Here is a 15,715-nt window from a genome sequence, read left to right as displayed (position 1 = left end):
AGTGTAAGCTCTGGACCTTTATCTCTGGAGTCAGATCATCTAGGTTCAAATACTGAGTCACTAATGGTTGTGTGGCCTAGAGTGAGATAACCTCTTTGTACCTCAGTTTCCTCATCTGTAAGATGGGGATAATAATACTGTCTCATAGAGTTGTTAGGAGAATTAGATGAATTGTTTTTAAAGGGCTTAGACATTGCCTGGCCTGTAGAGTTACATAAGTGTTTAAGAACCAATAAACAAATATATATGGCCATCTTATGGAATAGAATGTGAAGCAGGCAATAAAATGTCCTCATTTAGCTCTGCCATTTGTGTTACTTTGGAAGGAACACACAAGAATTACTGCTATGCAGTCTTTGCTTTGCTCAGTTCTTGTGTGGTAATAGATTGTGCCAAGTGAGGGCCTGGCCCAGTATGTATGAGTTCCAGTTAACAAGGTGCCATGCAAAGGGAGGGCTGCTTGTATATTAGAATTCCAGCATCTAGAGAAGTGAAATTCATGATGCTCTCAAATTCGTAGTTGATACTGAGCATGAGTAGGAAGTTTAAAGTGTTTGAAGTTTTTTGGGGGGTTTTTTTAGCCTTCAATTTCATATTTAGCTCTTTACATGTTTCTGTGGGACACAGAAGTCCTTTGCCAAGGTATCTTAACTTTTTAAGTCTTTGCTAGGGGTCAGTAAGCTAATTTTAAGGGATATAGTAAATTAACAAGTCTTTCTTGCTGTGATTCCCAAAAGCCTGAGATTGAAACATTCTATGTCAGCTTTTTAAAAAAGAAATTTTATGAGGGTAGTATTTCTTATGTCATTCTCTTTTGTGTATTTGTTGGTCAGTGGGTGTTTATTTTAGTCCTCTCTATTCATATCTTAATCTCAGCTTCCTTATCTTCCATCCGCCCCTCTCTGTTACCAGGAGATCATAGATTTCATTTATGTATTCACCGGTCAGTTATTAAATACCCGTTTTATGTGAGGCATTCATTGTTAGGCACTGAGAGGGAAACAAAAATGCATAACATGGAGTACAGTCAATTCTGATTATTTGAGGTAGTTATGTTTTAAAAAGTCACTGCGGACACTGAACCTTTGTTCATAGGGGAAGTACAGGGTTAGTTTCCTGTAGGCCTCTGGTCACATTTTCATCAACCAATTAGTAACCTTCTTTTATGTGTGTTTCTGTTTAAAGTCACCTTCTCTAATATTGTTGATTCATTGACATTGAACTCAGGGCCAAGTACACTATACTTTATGTCTTATTTAACATAGGTATATTCTCTGTAAGGCACATCATAAGCCTCTTACTTTTAGAAACACTAGACAGCTCTTCAGCAGTCAGCTTGGGGGCCATATTAAACAATGAAATCAAGAAAAATCATAAAGATGTGAAAAAGCAATACTGAATAGACCAGAGAAAGGACGTTTGTTTATAGTACAAGAACTCAAACAAGAAGACAGAGCATCAACTTTTTGACCTCATCTGGGAATGCATGACAGATGACTCTAATGTTTTGCTGCACTCTTCACAAATGACCACAAAAGCACTGTGAATATTGATTTTGGTGTTAAAAATACATTTCAGTGAGCAAATATAAACTAACAAATACAGAGTCCTCAAATAATCAACTCTACTTGCTTTTTAAAAACTTATATTTTATTAAGGGAATTAAGATAAATTCATACATAGCCATTGTACGGGCAGAATATAATTCATAATGTTTATTTCTTCATAGGAAAGGGAGACTATGGGCTGGAAAGAGTCAGGAAGTCTTCATTTTTGCATCTTTGTTTAATACTAGGCTTGATTTTAACTGAAAGAAGAGGTGGGGATTCCAGGAGTGAACAGTTACTCAGGTAAGAAAGTAAAGGGCATGTTTAAATTCCAACTAGTAATACAGTATGATTATCCTGTAAAGTAAATGAAACAGAAGTAGTGGGAGAAAAGGCTAGACAGATAGGTTGAGTCCAGATTATGTAGGTCCTGATCACCTGCATGATCAACAAGGACTTTTTTTAGTCAGAGGAAAGAAGCTATAAGGATTTTAATCCTTTTGTTTAATTAGTCAATAAATATTTATTAAACATCTGCTGTCACCAAGCCTGTTCCTGGTACTGGGGATTTTAAGTGAGTTAGAAAATTTGTGTCCTCTGGATGTTTTCAGTCTAGAAGGGGAGACAGGCAAGTAAACAAACACGTCCATTATATAGTGCACTGGTTTTAGTTTTAGTTCAAGGTAATAGAAAGCACATAATGTGCTTTGCTGTGTAGAGCACATAGGCAGATCCCCAGCGTTGAAGGAAGATTTCTTGGAAGAAGTAGCATTTAAGCTAAAATCTGATGATAAGGTGGGATTAGGTGGGGGAGATGGGATGTTTGGGCAGAGGATTTAGAAACAGAGGGATAGCATGTGCAGAGACCTGGAGAAAATAACAGTGATGGGACTGAAGAAATAAATTGGTATCTCATATGAAGGAATGTGGACTTCATCTTGAAGGTAATAAGGAAGACTTTGCTGGATTTAAAATGGGAGCTGAGATAGATAGGATTTGTATTTCAGCAAGAGTTCACTTTGTTTCTAGCCTGTTGGAAGATAGAGGGGAAGCAGAGAGACTGGTTACAAGGTTGTTGGCAGGAATCCCTGTGAGAAATGGTGGTCACCCTGGACCAAGGTAGTGGCAGTGTGTGTAGCTGGAAGTGGATGGACATATTTGAGAGATACTTAGAAAATGGGGTTGAAAAGACTTGGGAATGGATTGGATGCTAGCTAGAAGACGGGAGAGAAGTAATCAATAGTGATCTTCAAGCCATAACCCAGGATGGTACTGTTCACTGTACAGGAGGAGGAAGATGTTTCAAGGGGAAGGTGGTAATGAGTTTGTGGTAGACTAACATGATCAACACTAAATATTAGGAAGATGAATCTGATTGTGCTTTGGAGGATGAATAAAAGGAGAATACACCTGAAATGGAGAGATTGTTAAATGCTTTTGTAGGAGTCTAGGCTAGAGGTAGTGCCTGTATTTTTAATGCAGATTGAACAGGTTTTGGAAATTAATGGGAAGTAGACATTGAGGGAAAAGACTCCTGAAGATGACTCCAGACATCCCAACAACTGCACCCAGCCTGCCCAGCTTTATGATGTGCCCTGAGATTATATATCAGGATGCAAAACAGTGAAGCTACCTTCATGTTGCTACCTCTCAAATACATAGGAACTAACATTTTATTGTTAAAAAGCAGCACTAATATGTAAGAATAATCATTTTTTTCCCGCTCTTGGGACTTTCTTTGGGGGTATCTCATATATGTATTTAATTGATCCTTGTGAAAAATGTTAGCTCTGCATGAGGGAGCCTAGAAAAGCAGCTACCAGTGTGAGAGTAAGGGGCCATGGGGAGAGGCCATCCATCGCTTTTCCTGAGCTCTTTGCTGTGGTTCTTCTTGTTCAGCTGTGCATTATAAAATATCATAAAATAAGTAAAATATATAGGAAATAAAGATGTTTAACATATGGTTATTAAATGAGGATTAAGAAATTAAAACTTGAAGCTGAAATAAAGTGAGAACTTTGAAGGGGTTGGAATAAAGTTTTAAAGTTTTTTAAAACCCAATGCAGAAAGGCCTTTACAAAAAGAGTAAAACAGATGAGTCTTAAAATAATATTGAGGGAATTCCCTGGCAGTGCAGTGATTAGGACTCAGTGCTTTCACTGCCAGGGCCTGGGTTCGATCCCTGGTCAGGTAACTAAGATCCTGCAAGTTGCATGGCACAGCCAAATTAAAAAAAAGAAAAAGTATATGTATAACTTAGATCAACAATAAAGTTCAATCAGGAGTTTTTTTTAAGTGTGATAAAAATAAGAAATAAAGCACGGTAAAAGGCTGAAAGCCAGTCAACAGATAAGAGTTTAAAAACATAAAAGGTTTTCATTAGGTTAAAAATGAGAAATAACAGATACTAAAAATAATGGTAAGGTAAAAGGTATCAACTGACAATATTTTTGGAAGTTTGGAAAAAAGGGCCTTTTAAAAAAAATACATCAAAGTGGGTTTCTTGGGACACTTTCAAAATGTCCCAAGGGAAAAGGTGTCTTGTCCCCAAATTTTTAGAAATGTTTAATATAGTCCCTGTTGGAGATTCATAATACACTTGAGAATAGTAAAGCCTCCAACAAGTGTTGCAGTAATAAAGTTGCCTTTGTTTTACATAACATTTCCTAAACCTTACCATGTAACACATTTCTCACACACCTATTAACGTCTCCCAGAGTATTTTTCACAAAACACTAGAGTACTGTTTCAAAAGAAAATAAAAAATGAAAATCTTAACAGTTACAGAGTTATGTGATAAAAAAAAAGTCAGCTGGAAATAAGAAAATGGTTTTGGGTTGGGACTGGCATTCATTCCTTGGGTATGTCTCCTGTTGAGGCAGCAGTGTTCTGCAGGAGCCAGGGGGCAGAGAGCAACCTGATACCTTTACCTTCTGGCCCTCCATCCATAGCTGTTTTCTTAGAAAGCTTTTTATCTGTGCAGACAGAGCATTGCTATAACACACAGGCTGCTGAGGCAGGGGAGTGCAAGCTGATCCTCCTCCAGCCAATGGACACTTACCTAGCAAGTGAAAAGAAGTTTTATATACAAGTACTGTTTTTCTTTTCTTTAAAAAAAGATCATGCTTTTTCATTGTGTAAGTGAAATTTTAAACAAATGTGCCTCCACCCCAACACTTCTTATGGGCTTTTTTCCTTTATGCTTTGTCCACATGCACATGTGTTTTTATATAGTTGGTAGTGGTTAATGTTCATACAATTTTGTGTTGTGAGAGCTTTTTTTCTATGGCCATGAAAGGAAGAATTTCCTAGTGGTGGCTGCCTCTGCCTGTTCTGTTGCTACATTGTTCCAAGCACCATTTCTGCAACATCTTGGGAGCAGCTTTTCATTCTGCTTCCCTGAACCACTCAAAAAGTCTTCCCTTTTTCCAGCCTTCCCAAACTTTACTGCTGCCAGAGTGCCTCTCTGGAAAATAATAACTCCTTAGCATTGTGGGACTAGCCTATGTTGGGACAGCTTTTTTCTAAGCCTATCGTCTGCTGCCCAGGTCATGTTAGCAGTGCTTATGCTAGAGAGACATTAGAAGGGCTTCCATATAAACCATCAAGACCTGTGAACATCCAGACATTTCCTAGTATAATGATTTTGCTGTTACAGAGGAAACAGGATAGAGAAACTGGGTGTCATGGCTTTTCTAACATCCTTTGTTCAGCTAGACACCTCCTGGAGTGAGTTACATGGGCCTTATTTTTGGTACTTTGAAGCTCAGAATTCTGCAACTTTTTCAGTATCCCCAAATTGTAGATACAAACTTCATGCTAAATATGTTTCTTCTTATAATAGCTTAAAAGTCTTTGTTTTTTGTGTAATTTGCTTTGGGATGTGTGGCTTCAGTAGCTGATATTTATGAGTTAGTTTAGTGAATCCAAAAAAATTAGAGACATTATCAGATGATGTCAGATTACCACTACAGGAGAAATTGCTGCTTAATGTAAAAATAAAAACCTAGCTCATGGTTGGTGGTGTACCAAGATTAAGGAGAGTGAACTTCAAAATACAAACTCTGTTAAGCATAAAATGGCAGTTCTGTGCTAGGGCTTGTATTGATACTTGTCCTGTCTCTTAGTGAAACTCATTTCCAGATCTTTGGCCATTTTTAAATAATAGCCATCCTGCCTTGCTGTATAGTTACAATAATCTTCATTTCAGTGTGCACACCGGGGTCAGATAGGCTGCCAGTTACCATGACTGTAAAGTCCCACAGCAGTGAATGAGATGGGTAAGTAATAAGTATTAATACCAGTGTACTCTAAGGAGCCATATAAAGAATATCTTCAAACTAAAAATGATAAATACTGGCAGAAAAGTAACGATGTGTGCTAAATGCTTTACATGTCATTTCATTTAATCTCTGTAATACATAGGAACTACCTTTCAGATGAGGAAACTGAGACACATCAGTGGTTGATTTGTCCAGGGATCAGAGACAAGATATGGGCCCTATTCATTTCTAATAAATTATTGATCAATTAATATACATATTACTTTGCTTTTCTACAAAATAACCATAAAAGATGAACCAGATCATGAAAATACATAGATGTGCAATGTTTTCCTCTAGTGTGGCCCTTGTGTTTTGGAACAGTTCCTGGAGTCAAGGCTCATTTTAATGTCTGAATAAGGGCTGCTATAAAATGGGTTATGTAATTTGCTATTGCTAACCACTGAAGTTGTAAGGAAAGGGAAATAGTTTTATAGTTTCTCCCACAGGTCATAATTTAGTTGTGGACATCAGGATGTTTTTCTTGGCTTATCTCATCCATGTAGTTTTCCTTTGCACATCTGTTACATAAATTACTAAACTATTTTCTTGAAAAGTTGCCAGTTTAAGTCACACTTAATAGTGATCAAGGGGTTGGTACCTTTTGGAAAAATGAATTAAATGACAGACTTGGAGGGGCAGAAATCCAACTACTATCCCAATTTAAGTATTTTTTTGTTTTGGATCAATTCCTGTATTTTTTGAAAATTGAAATAATTATATGTGGTTTCTAGTGTTTCCCAAAAGACTTTATGTTGGACTATAAATATTTAATGATCTTTCATATAAAATGAGGTATTTTAGTTACTGCTTCTGTAAATTATCTTTCCAGTGATCAATTTATGTATACATTCTAGTCTGGTACAAAGTTTGCCATTTGAAATTAAATTTGGAGTATTGACTTCTTTAATGATTATTCATCTTATGTACCCTTACCTTGAATTCTACATAAACCATAAAATAATGATTTTTCTGGGGGGGTTTTTTGGGGGGGAAAATTCATAAGATTTATTATGTCTGCTAGTTACATGTTAGGACTACTTTATACTTAAATGATGAACAAGTCAGTTAGGAATCTCAGAAATTTTAGATGTGGGTCTGGTTAATTTTGGCTTGTGCAAACTGATACTGAATCAATACTGGAAATTTTCATGGAATGTTTGGTAAACTGTTACATAAGCAAGGGCCCAAGTATTTTTTTAATGCATATTGTGAAATTGTGTAGACTTGGAATGCTGGTTTTTAAGCTTGAAATCTTTAGATAAAGATATCATTTAGAATACTGATAATCTGTAATGGCTGTTTTTAGAGACGGGAAGAGAAAGTACGTTATAAACCGGTGTCAGTTACTGATAAAAGTTCTTAGATAAAATTTTTTTACATTACATTTCCTACTGTGTAACCGTTCTCCTTTCTAAATTACGGTAGAGTCTTGATAGATTTTTCTATTCAGAGTTTTGACTTTTTATAACAGATCTTAGAAGATTTGTTAACAGAAAATAATGTATAATTTTGTCATGATCCAAATCTGACTTGCAGTATGGGAATTAGTCACTTAGCTAATAAGCCAGTCACTGGCATCCACCTTGCAGCTCAGCCCTGTTGTGCTCCAGTTCTGGGGCTGTGGTAACACCTTAACTTTTTGTGTGTGAAAAACGACTCAAAAGAAAGCCAACCTCTGGTACTGGTATTGAATGTGGCAGAGCCTAAGAAAATGATGATTCACAGGCAGAAAACAAGTTTTACGCGTATTTAAAGAGGAACACATTTAAGGGTTTGGTAGTACCTTGGACTGATGACACAATCAAATCCATATGGAATCAGTAAAAGAAATGTATGGAAAGTGTTCTGCCATGCAAAAGTTTCTCACCTAAGAAATAAAATTTAGTGAACCTAAATATTGGTTACCCTGTGTTAAGGAAGTATAATATGCACAGGATACTTTAATTTTTTATTGAATCTGGGAGATTGTCAGGAGTCTACATTAACATTTTTATTTTCACAATTTTAAAGATACACAAAGGTCTTCAGCTCATCTTTCAAGAATGCTAGGGGTTTATTATAGTTCCTTCTACCTGCAGAGTAGTGTTTAGTGTTCATTTTGCTCTCTATTTGCCTTGCCCCCCCCCCGGAATGAAAAATACTTTTATAGAAAACAGTTTTGTACAATTTATCTTTCCACTTTATCTGTAAGTAGTACAAATGCAGTGTAAAATTTTGAGTTAAGATTACGAAAATATTGAGCCATATCTATCAACAGTGTTCAGTAATAGTAAAACATCACAGGTGATTAAAATTCTATAGTTTATTTCTCCACCCCATGATAATACTGGTCTGAACTATTTATTGAAATTGAAGGCCAGCATCACTCAGAATGGATCAAAGAATTTGGTAGTAGAATTGATGTGAGAATAGCTTTTGATTAAGAAAAGAGTATAAAGTCCTTAATTTTCTTACAACTTAAAACAATTAGAATTTCAAAAATAGTTATGTCAGTTAGGAGTACTTTTCATAATAATATGTGGGGAGGGAAAAATTAAAATGGTGTTTTGAACATTAATACATTTTCTGTGGTTTTAATGTCATATTTTAAAAGTTAGAAGCTTTAAAAAGGACTATGGGACCCCCTTCCTCCCTCAATAAAACCTGGCAGCAGATTGCTCTTTAATATTTATTTGGGTTTATTTATTTATTTTTTTACTGTGATAGCTAAAGGAAGAGGTGTAATATTTCAGTGCATATTCTTGTTGATTATTTTTAGAAGTAGCAATTAAATATTGTAGCATTTAGCATTTTAATGTTCCCTCTTGAAAAGTGAAGAAGAAAACAGAAGGTACATAATCCAGCACAGTCCTCCGTGTAAATAGGTGAAGTCATAAATAATATGCACATGAGCATACTACATACCTATAAGTGGATTGAAATAGGGTATTTTCTTTTAAGTAAGCAGGTTATTCTTTTCTGAAATCTTGTTACTGCAGAAGAATGGTTGAGAGCCTCAGGTTTTAGATGTCTTCAATTTCAGTTCTTTCCTATTTAAACTGTTTTCTTTACCTTGCTTTTAAGAATATGTATGTTTAAGAGGGGGTACATTGATTTCCTTCTTTTCAACTGGATAGTTTGTTTTTAATTTTACTAAAACCAAAGAAAATGTAATTTCCATGACCGAGAATATATCTTTTTAAACATTAATTCAGCATTTAGTTCTTTTAGTAGCACAATTTGTGATGTCATCTTATATATTAATTAGTAGACTTTTAGCTCAGATGATACTACTAATTCTCTGATTTTAGAGCATTATGGCATAATAGAAAATGGGCTACATTTAATTAGAATTAGAAAGCCTAACAAAATTTGGACATCTATTGCTATTTACTAGTCATGTGATCCTGAGTGTAAGTTTATTTAAAGTTCTCTACTAAGGAGATGCTATTAAATATTTTTCCCTCTCTCCTCACTCAAATTTTTAAATTATTTATTTTTTGGTAGGGGGGCTTTTGCTAGTAATGGCAGCGTGGTAGCACTAGAGAGAAAGTGGCAAGCATCAGATTTGTTATTTGTTTCTTCTGTACTTATCAATATTTCATTAGTTTTCTTTTTATGATATGGATGGAGTACTGTAGTTTTTTCCTTGCTTTAGCACTGTAGCTATATAACTATGTTACTGTATAATCAAATATGATAACATCTGCTTTAGCAACATTAATTCTTCTACTGAACCATTGCTTGTGTTAAGACATAATTCATTGCTTTGTGTTTCATTTTCAGATCAAGAAAAAGCTTTTTTTTTTGGATGGGTAGCAGTATGAGTATTGAACCTGTAAATGTTCACCTTGCAGATAAGGGTAATGTGGTGAAGACCATCATCCCCTGATGAAAAATGAATGTCACATGGTCCATTATCTAGCTTTTAGAGCAAGTATTCTTAAAACTGTTTCTCTGCTCTTTTGGTTAGAAACATTTTTAAAAAGGAACAGATTTTTCTGGCATAAGTAATTTGTTACCTGAGAAAACTGTCTTTTTCACTGTTCATTTTAAGGGTGTTTTGTTGTTTTTAAAAAGTTTCTTAAAGATTGATATTTTTAGAGGGAGCATAATAGTTTTACCTATATCGTAAAAGTATCTTCTGAAATCTGTGGCATTAAGATCAAGAGGTCACTTTTAAATATAGATTTTAATGTTGGGAATTATTCTTCCCTAATACAGTTTTTTTTTTAATCACATTAATTTCAATATTATGTACCTAAGTTGTCCCTGTGGTTTTGCACACATAGCATTTGGTATACATATTTTAGTTTGTATACATATATTTTAGTTACTAGTTTGCTACACTTACTAGCCTGATAACAAGACATTGGAAGTACAAATAATACTAATTTGGTCTACCATGATGCTTATTTGCCTATAAATAGTTAAAGTGTTGCTAATGATGATATAGTACTCGATTTGTATTCTTAATGGCATTTTAATACTTTTCCCTTGGTTACAATATAATGTTCATAGGGGAAATTTTGGAAAATATAGAAAAAAAGAAAACACAGTTTGAAGAAAAAAAACACATTATTTAAAGCCATTACTTTGAATGCTGTATTTGTCTCTGTCTCTTGCTGCCTCTGTTTTTCTGACTCTCCTGTGTTTGTAAGTGTGGATGGTTGTATGAAAAAACACAAGTTTAACCATCTAATAGAAAATACTGCTGAATATTTTTTCCTGAGCTCGGAATGAATAAAGTCTTTACAATAACTTTAAAACAAAAAGAAGGGGCTTCCCTGGTGGCGCAGTGGTTGAGAGTCCGCCTGCCGATGCAGGGGACACGGGTTCGTACCCCGGTCCGGGAAGATCCCACATGCTGCGGAGCAGCTGGGCCCTTGAGCCATGCCCGTTGAGCCTGCGCGTCCGGAGCCTGTGCTCCGCAACGGGAGAGGCCACAACAAGTGAGAGGCCCAAATATCGCAAAAAAAAAAACCAAACAAACAAAAAGAAACCATATTAAAAATACAGACCCATTTGATTCCATTTTGTTTAGAAAGAAGTAAAATTTAAAAGGCAGGCTAGGAAAAAGGCTTCTTACTAAATCTGTTTCAATTTTCGTATTCCTTTGTTAGCAGTTAAGACTGGATTACACCTGTACTTTACCTTTTCTCCTGGTCTGTCGTTTTGTTTAGCAAAGCATATTCTTGAACTTTTGGCAGGAAAAAAATACCATAAGACTATTCAAGTTTTTTCTTGTCAGTCATTTTACTGATTATTCTTAATGCAGATTAGAAGAATCACTGACCATCTGTAGGTAAAGCTCCATTTTAGCTTTTACTTTCAACCAATTTTGCCTCTAAAACCTGGACCCAAACTGTTACTGAGTAAAATAACTTGATATTTATCAGTAGTGACCAGTGATACAAGCAGAAAATGGGGAATAAAGAGGAGGGCCCAAATGAACACTAATCATTAACAAATTGAATAATCAACCCTTGACTTATTATATTGGCTGTGTTCATATAGCCATAGAAGCATGTGTACAGGACTTGAGGATGGTAACTTTTAGTAGTTAGCATTAAAAATCCAACTGAGTGCGTAGGTAGTGCAGAGTTAAGTACTCTCTTTGGGGACTCTTAGTCTTGTCCTACCTGCCTGTTGCTGGGGTGCTGTGAGGAGCACATGTGAAGTGTGTGAAAACACTGTGGTTTGATTTTAATTGTGGATTTTATCCTTATAAAAAAGCAGTGGTTCGGGCTTCCCTGGTGGCACAGTGGTTGAGAGTCCACCTGCCGATGCAGGGGACACGGGTTCGTGCCCCGGTCCGGGAGGATCCCACATGCCGCGGAGCGGCTGGGCCCGTGAGCCATGGCTGCTGAGCCTGTGCGTCCGGAGCCTGTGCTCTGCAATGGGAGAGGCCACAACAGTGAGAGGCCTGCGTACTGCAAAAAAAAAAAAAAAAAAAAAAAAGCAGTGGTTCAATATTACTTTAAGGTAAAAATCTTCAGAACATGAGCAGCTTCTCATATTTTTCACTCTGGTCACTCCCTGGTAATTTCCTTTAATTTTGTTTGCAGAACAGATCCTTGACCTTTGTCTGAATTTTGTGTGTTTTAAAAAACTGATGAGAGATCCCCCTCTAGTGTCTGAATTATCCATTTTAAAACATTTGTGTCAATCATAAGAAGTTTTAGGAATTAACCTGAATGTTTTTTCCTTTCACATCTGGACATAACTTTTTTTTTTTAACTTTTCTTTTTTGGGGGAGAGGGGAGGAGTTATTTTCCTTTCTTAAAAAGGGCACTGGAATTATGGGTAGGGTGTGGATTGAGGGCAGTAGAAAACATGGGAAAGGAAGGATCAAAATGCCATTTCTACCTTTTTAGAAACAGTTATTTTTAAATGACCTGGAATAAGGCCAAACTATACAGTGTTGTTTTGTTTTAGTTTATATTTGTTTCTGAATTAAGTGCAGCTTAAAAATACTTTGTTTTGGAATTCTTTATGCCATCGGATCTCATCTTGAGCATTCCAGTTTCTGGAAAGCAGCGGTATTGTTAGAAAATGGTTTTAAAATAGAGCCTGATACTCTTCATGGAGGTGTTCTAACTTTGTTACTTTTTGTTACTATTGTTGCCATAGTTTTCCATGTTGTTGCCATTTTATATTTTATGTTGTGTGTTTAATGGCAAGTTGTCCTTTTACATAGTTCCCATTGTTTCTCAACCAAGGAAATAGGGAGATTCTTAAGCAATTGGCTCTCTGCCACCTCTTCCTCTGAAACACACAGCACTCAAACACATATAGGCCTTCAGCTAAGAATCTTGCGAAGGGTAGGGAAACAGGACCTTTCTCATTTGACCCATGGGTTTTTGTAGCTTGAACAAGGAAAGTAGTGTTCGGAAAGCTACAGCATTTATGAAGGCTCTAGTAAAAATATTTCATGTACATGAGCTAGAGATTAACTCTTCATCTTGTTCTCCAACAAATTAAACAGTGCAAACAATTTCAAGTGCATTCTTGGTCATGAAATGCTTGGATGAATTATAATCTAATTGCTATTGTTCATTCCCACAGCTACACTTTTAACTGCCTAAGCCGTGCATTCTTCAGCCAGTAAGATAAACAACAGCATTTTGAAATCCATTATTTTGTGGCATCTTAAATTGCAAATGTGTCATTGCCCGCCTTAATTTTATTTTGATTCAGTTGTTAACAAAATTAGAAAAAAAGTTACTATTTCTTTATATTTATACATAAAATTTTTAATAGAATGATTATGGGGTTTTTATAAAAATCCATTCATTAATAGTCTTAAATTTTGAAGGAAGCAGTGGAGACCAGGGATTTATTTTAGTGCCATGGAAATAATTTGTATTTGTTATCAAACAGTTGATATTTTAGGAGAAAGAAAGTAATAGGATTTCGCTTTTCTACCTTAATAGAACAGTATTCTGAATGTAAATCTAGAAGCCATATTTATTCTGTGATTTGTCAAGTCATATATATGCATAATGGTTCCTTTAAAATTTGAACTGTTTATTAATTGAAGTATTTGTAATAAATTTGAAATTTATATTTGAGAGATTCGAGTGCCAATTATAATCAAACCTTCCTTATTTAAAACAACTTTTTGATGACTGAAAAACCGTACAGCAAAAGTGGGGTAGATATAACTAATAAGAGTTACCAAATTCTTATTTTTTCACTATTTCTAAAACTCAATTTTAAGTGGAAGATTTGAATTACCATATTTACAGGCATCTGTTATAACAATTGTTCAGTAATAATTGGAGTGTTACATGTCAAATGAGTACTACTATAATGTGTCACATTTCCATAGTATGTATTCCTCAGAATGTCTTTGAATTCTTCAATCCATATAAGCATGAGAAATTCTTTTTTAACAACCACACATTTTGCCATCTCATCTCTTAATTGTAAGGTATTCTTTTCAAAGTTAGTTCTTTCTTATAAAAATATTACTTAATATTGATATTTTTAAATTCTAATAGGTGATATTATCTCTAATAATAATAGCTAACTTTTATTGAGCACTTCCTGTATATGTCAGACACTGTACCATTGTGTATCATTTGATATGTTACCCTTTGAGATAGTAGTAGTTTTCTTCCTTATTCCCATTTTACATTTGAGGAAACATTAAGAGAAGTATTGGGTTGGCCAAAAAGTTCGTTCAGATTTTTCTGCAAGATCTTATGGGAAAAACCCGAACGAATTTTTTGGCCAACCCACAAAATAATTTTGCCAAAGATCACAACGTAAGTTAATTGGAGTCAGATCTTTCTGACTCCTAGAATCCATGTTCTTGACCACTGCTGAAGTCTTAAGTGAAAGTTAAATACATTATCATACAGTCTCCAGATGGAATATTATGTAGCCATTAGAAATGAGGGCTGAGACTTCCCTGGCGGTCCAGTGGTTAAGACTCTGCGCTTCTACCACCGCAGGGCCACGGGTTCGGTCCCTGGTTGGGGAACTAAGATCCCACATGCTGTGCAGCACAGCCAAAATATAAATTAATTAATTTTAAAAAAAACAACCACTGAGGGTTACAGTGACTACACAGTGACATAGAAAACACATGTGGTACAGTAAGTGAAAGAAGACAAGGACTACAGTTAAATGTTCATAGTGGTTCTAAACATCTTTAGACTTATCTTTGATTTTTCATTGCTTTTTTAATACAGTATAAATAACATTTAGCTTTTATATAATTTTGCTCATTAAAGAATTTCTGTGAACAGGAAACCTAAGACTGCATGTAAACCAGGTCTGGTCAGCAAAATGACAACTTAGCTTTATAATAGACTGTAGCATGTTCAATTTCCTTTTTAATTTGACCTAAAGCCATTTTTTACTGGACTTACGCCAGCTCTAATGTAATCTCTCATCTGTATTCTTGAAGCCTAATGGAATAGTAAAATCTTCTTAAAGATAACTTAAATGTGTTATATAGTGTCCTCAGGGTAGCTTGGGCACAAAAGATGTTTTCTTTCCCACCCTGTAGAGGTATCTCATTAGGACACCCAGTAGTGTCATTATTAAGTTTTCATGTGTTTCTCAGTTTTGATGCTAATCTTTGTGCGTATGTGCATGCATTTTTTTTCTCTGCAGCACCAATGTGGTTATGAATTATTCAGAGATAGAGTCTAAGGTTCGAGAAGCAACGAATGACGATCCTTGGGGACCTTCTGGGCAACTCATGGGAGAGATTGCCAAGTAAGTGATAATTTGACTCAGCAGTGCAGAAAGAATGCAGCTATCTTCACCCAGAAATGTGAAATTTGCTTTCAGTTTTAAACTGTTTAGCTGCCAGATATAAATTTTGCATATAATCATTCATATATTAGTGGGGGAAGTTTTACAGCGGATCCATTCCCCTTAGATATTAGCTCAGAAAAGTCAAACAAAATTTTTCTTTTTCAATGAAGTTTAGACAAACTTTGTTAAAATTTTGACAAATGCATATAAAATGACTTAAAGCTAGGAAAATTTTTTCCTGATGAACATCTGGACGATTACGCCAGTGAATGAAGGGCTTGTAAAATACGATATTAATTAGTGGGACTTATGAATGTGCTCAATATTGTATAAAATATAAGAAAGACATTTTTAAGGAAGCATATCTAAAGTTTTTTGAATTAAGCTTATTAATTTTTTAAAGCTCTTTAGGAAAACACAGAACAAGCCTGCCATCTACTGTCAGAATTAACACACTGCAAACTCTTAAGGAAAATTATTCTTTTTTCAGGGCTACATTTATGTACGAACAATTTCCAGAACTTATGAACATGCTTTGGTCACGAATGTTAAAAGACAACAAAAAAAATTGGAGAAGAGTTTATAAGG

General features: G+C 35.3%; 1 protein-coding gene across 3 annotated transcripts in view; it reads left to right on the top strand.

Moving 5' to 3' along the window:
- CLINT1 (clathrin interactor 1) overlaps positions 1-15,715 on the top strand; it is a 64,788-nt gene that overhangs the window by 21,430 nt on the left and 27,643 nt on the right. For 2 of the 3 annotated variants that reach the window (XM_030834259.2, XM_030834258.2), the window contains exons 2-3: positions 14,981-15,085; positions 15,618-15,714. In XM_030834259.2, coding sequence (XP_030690119.1) covers positions 14,981-15,085; positions 15,618-15,714 — 202 coding nt within the window. Of the gene's footprint in view, positions 1-1,831; positions 1,851-14,980; positions 15,086-15,617; position 15,715 lie in introns of those variants that run through there. The other variant, XM_060296550.1, reaches the window with a different exon arrangement.

Source organism: Globicephala melas, chromosome 3, assembly GCF_963455315.2.
Source record: "Globicephala melas chromosome 3, mGloMel1.2, whole genome shotgun sequence".
In the NCBI taxonomy this organism is placed as follows: Eukaryota; Metazoa; Chordata; class Mammalia; order Artiodactyla; family Delphinidae; genus Globicephala; species Globicephala melas.
Note: the sequence above shows the minus strand (reverse complement) of the source record. Positions and strands in the feature narration are given on the sequence as shown.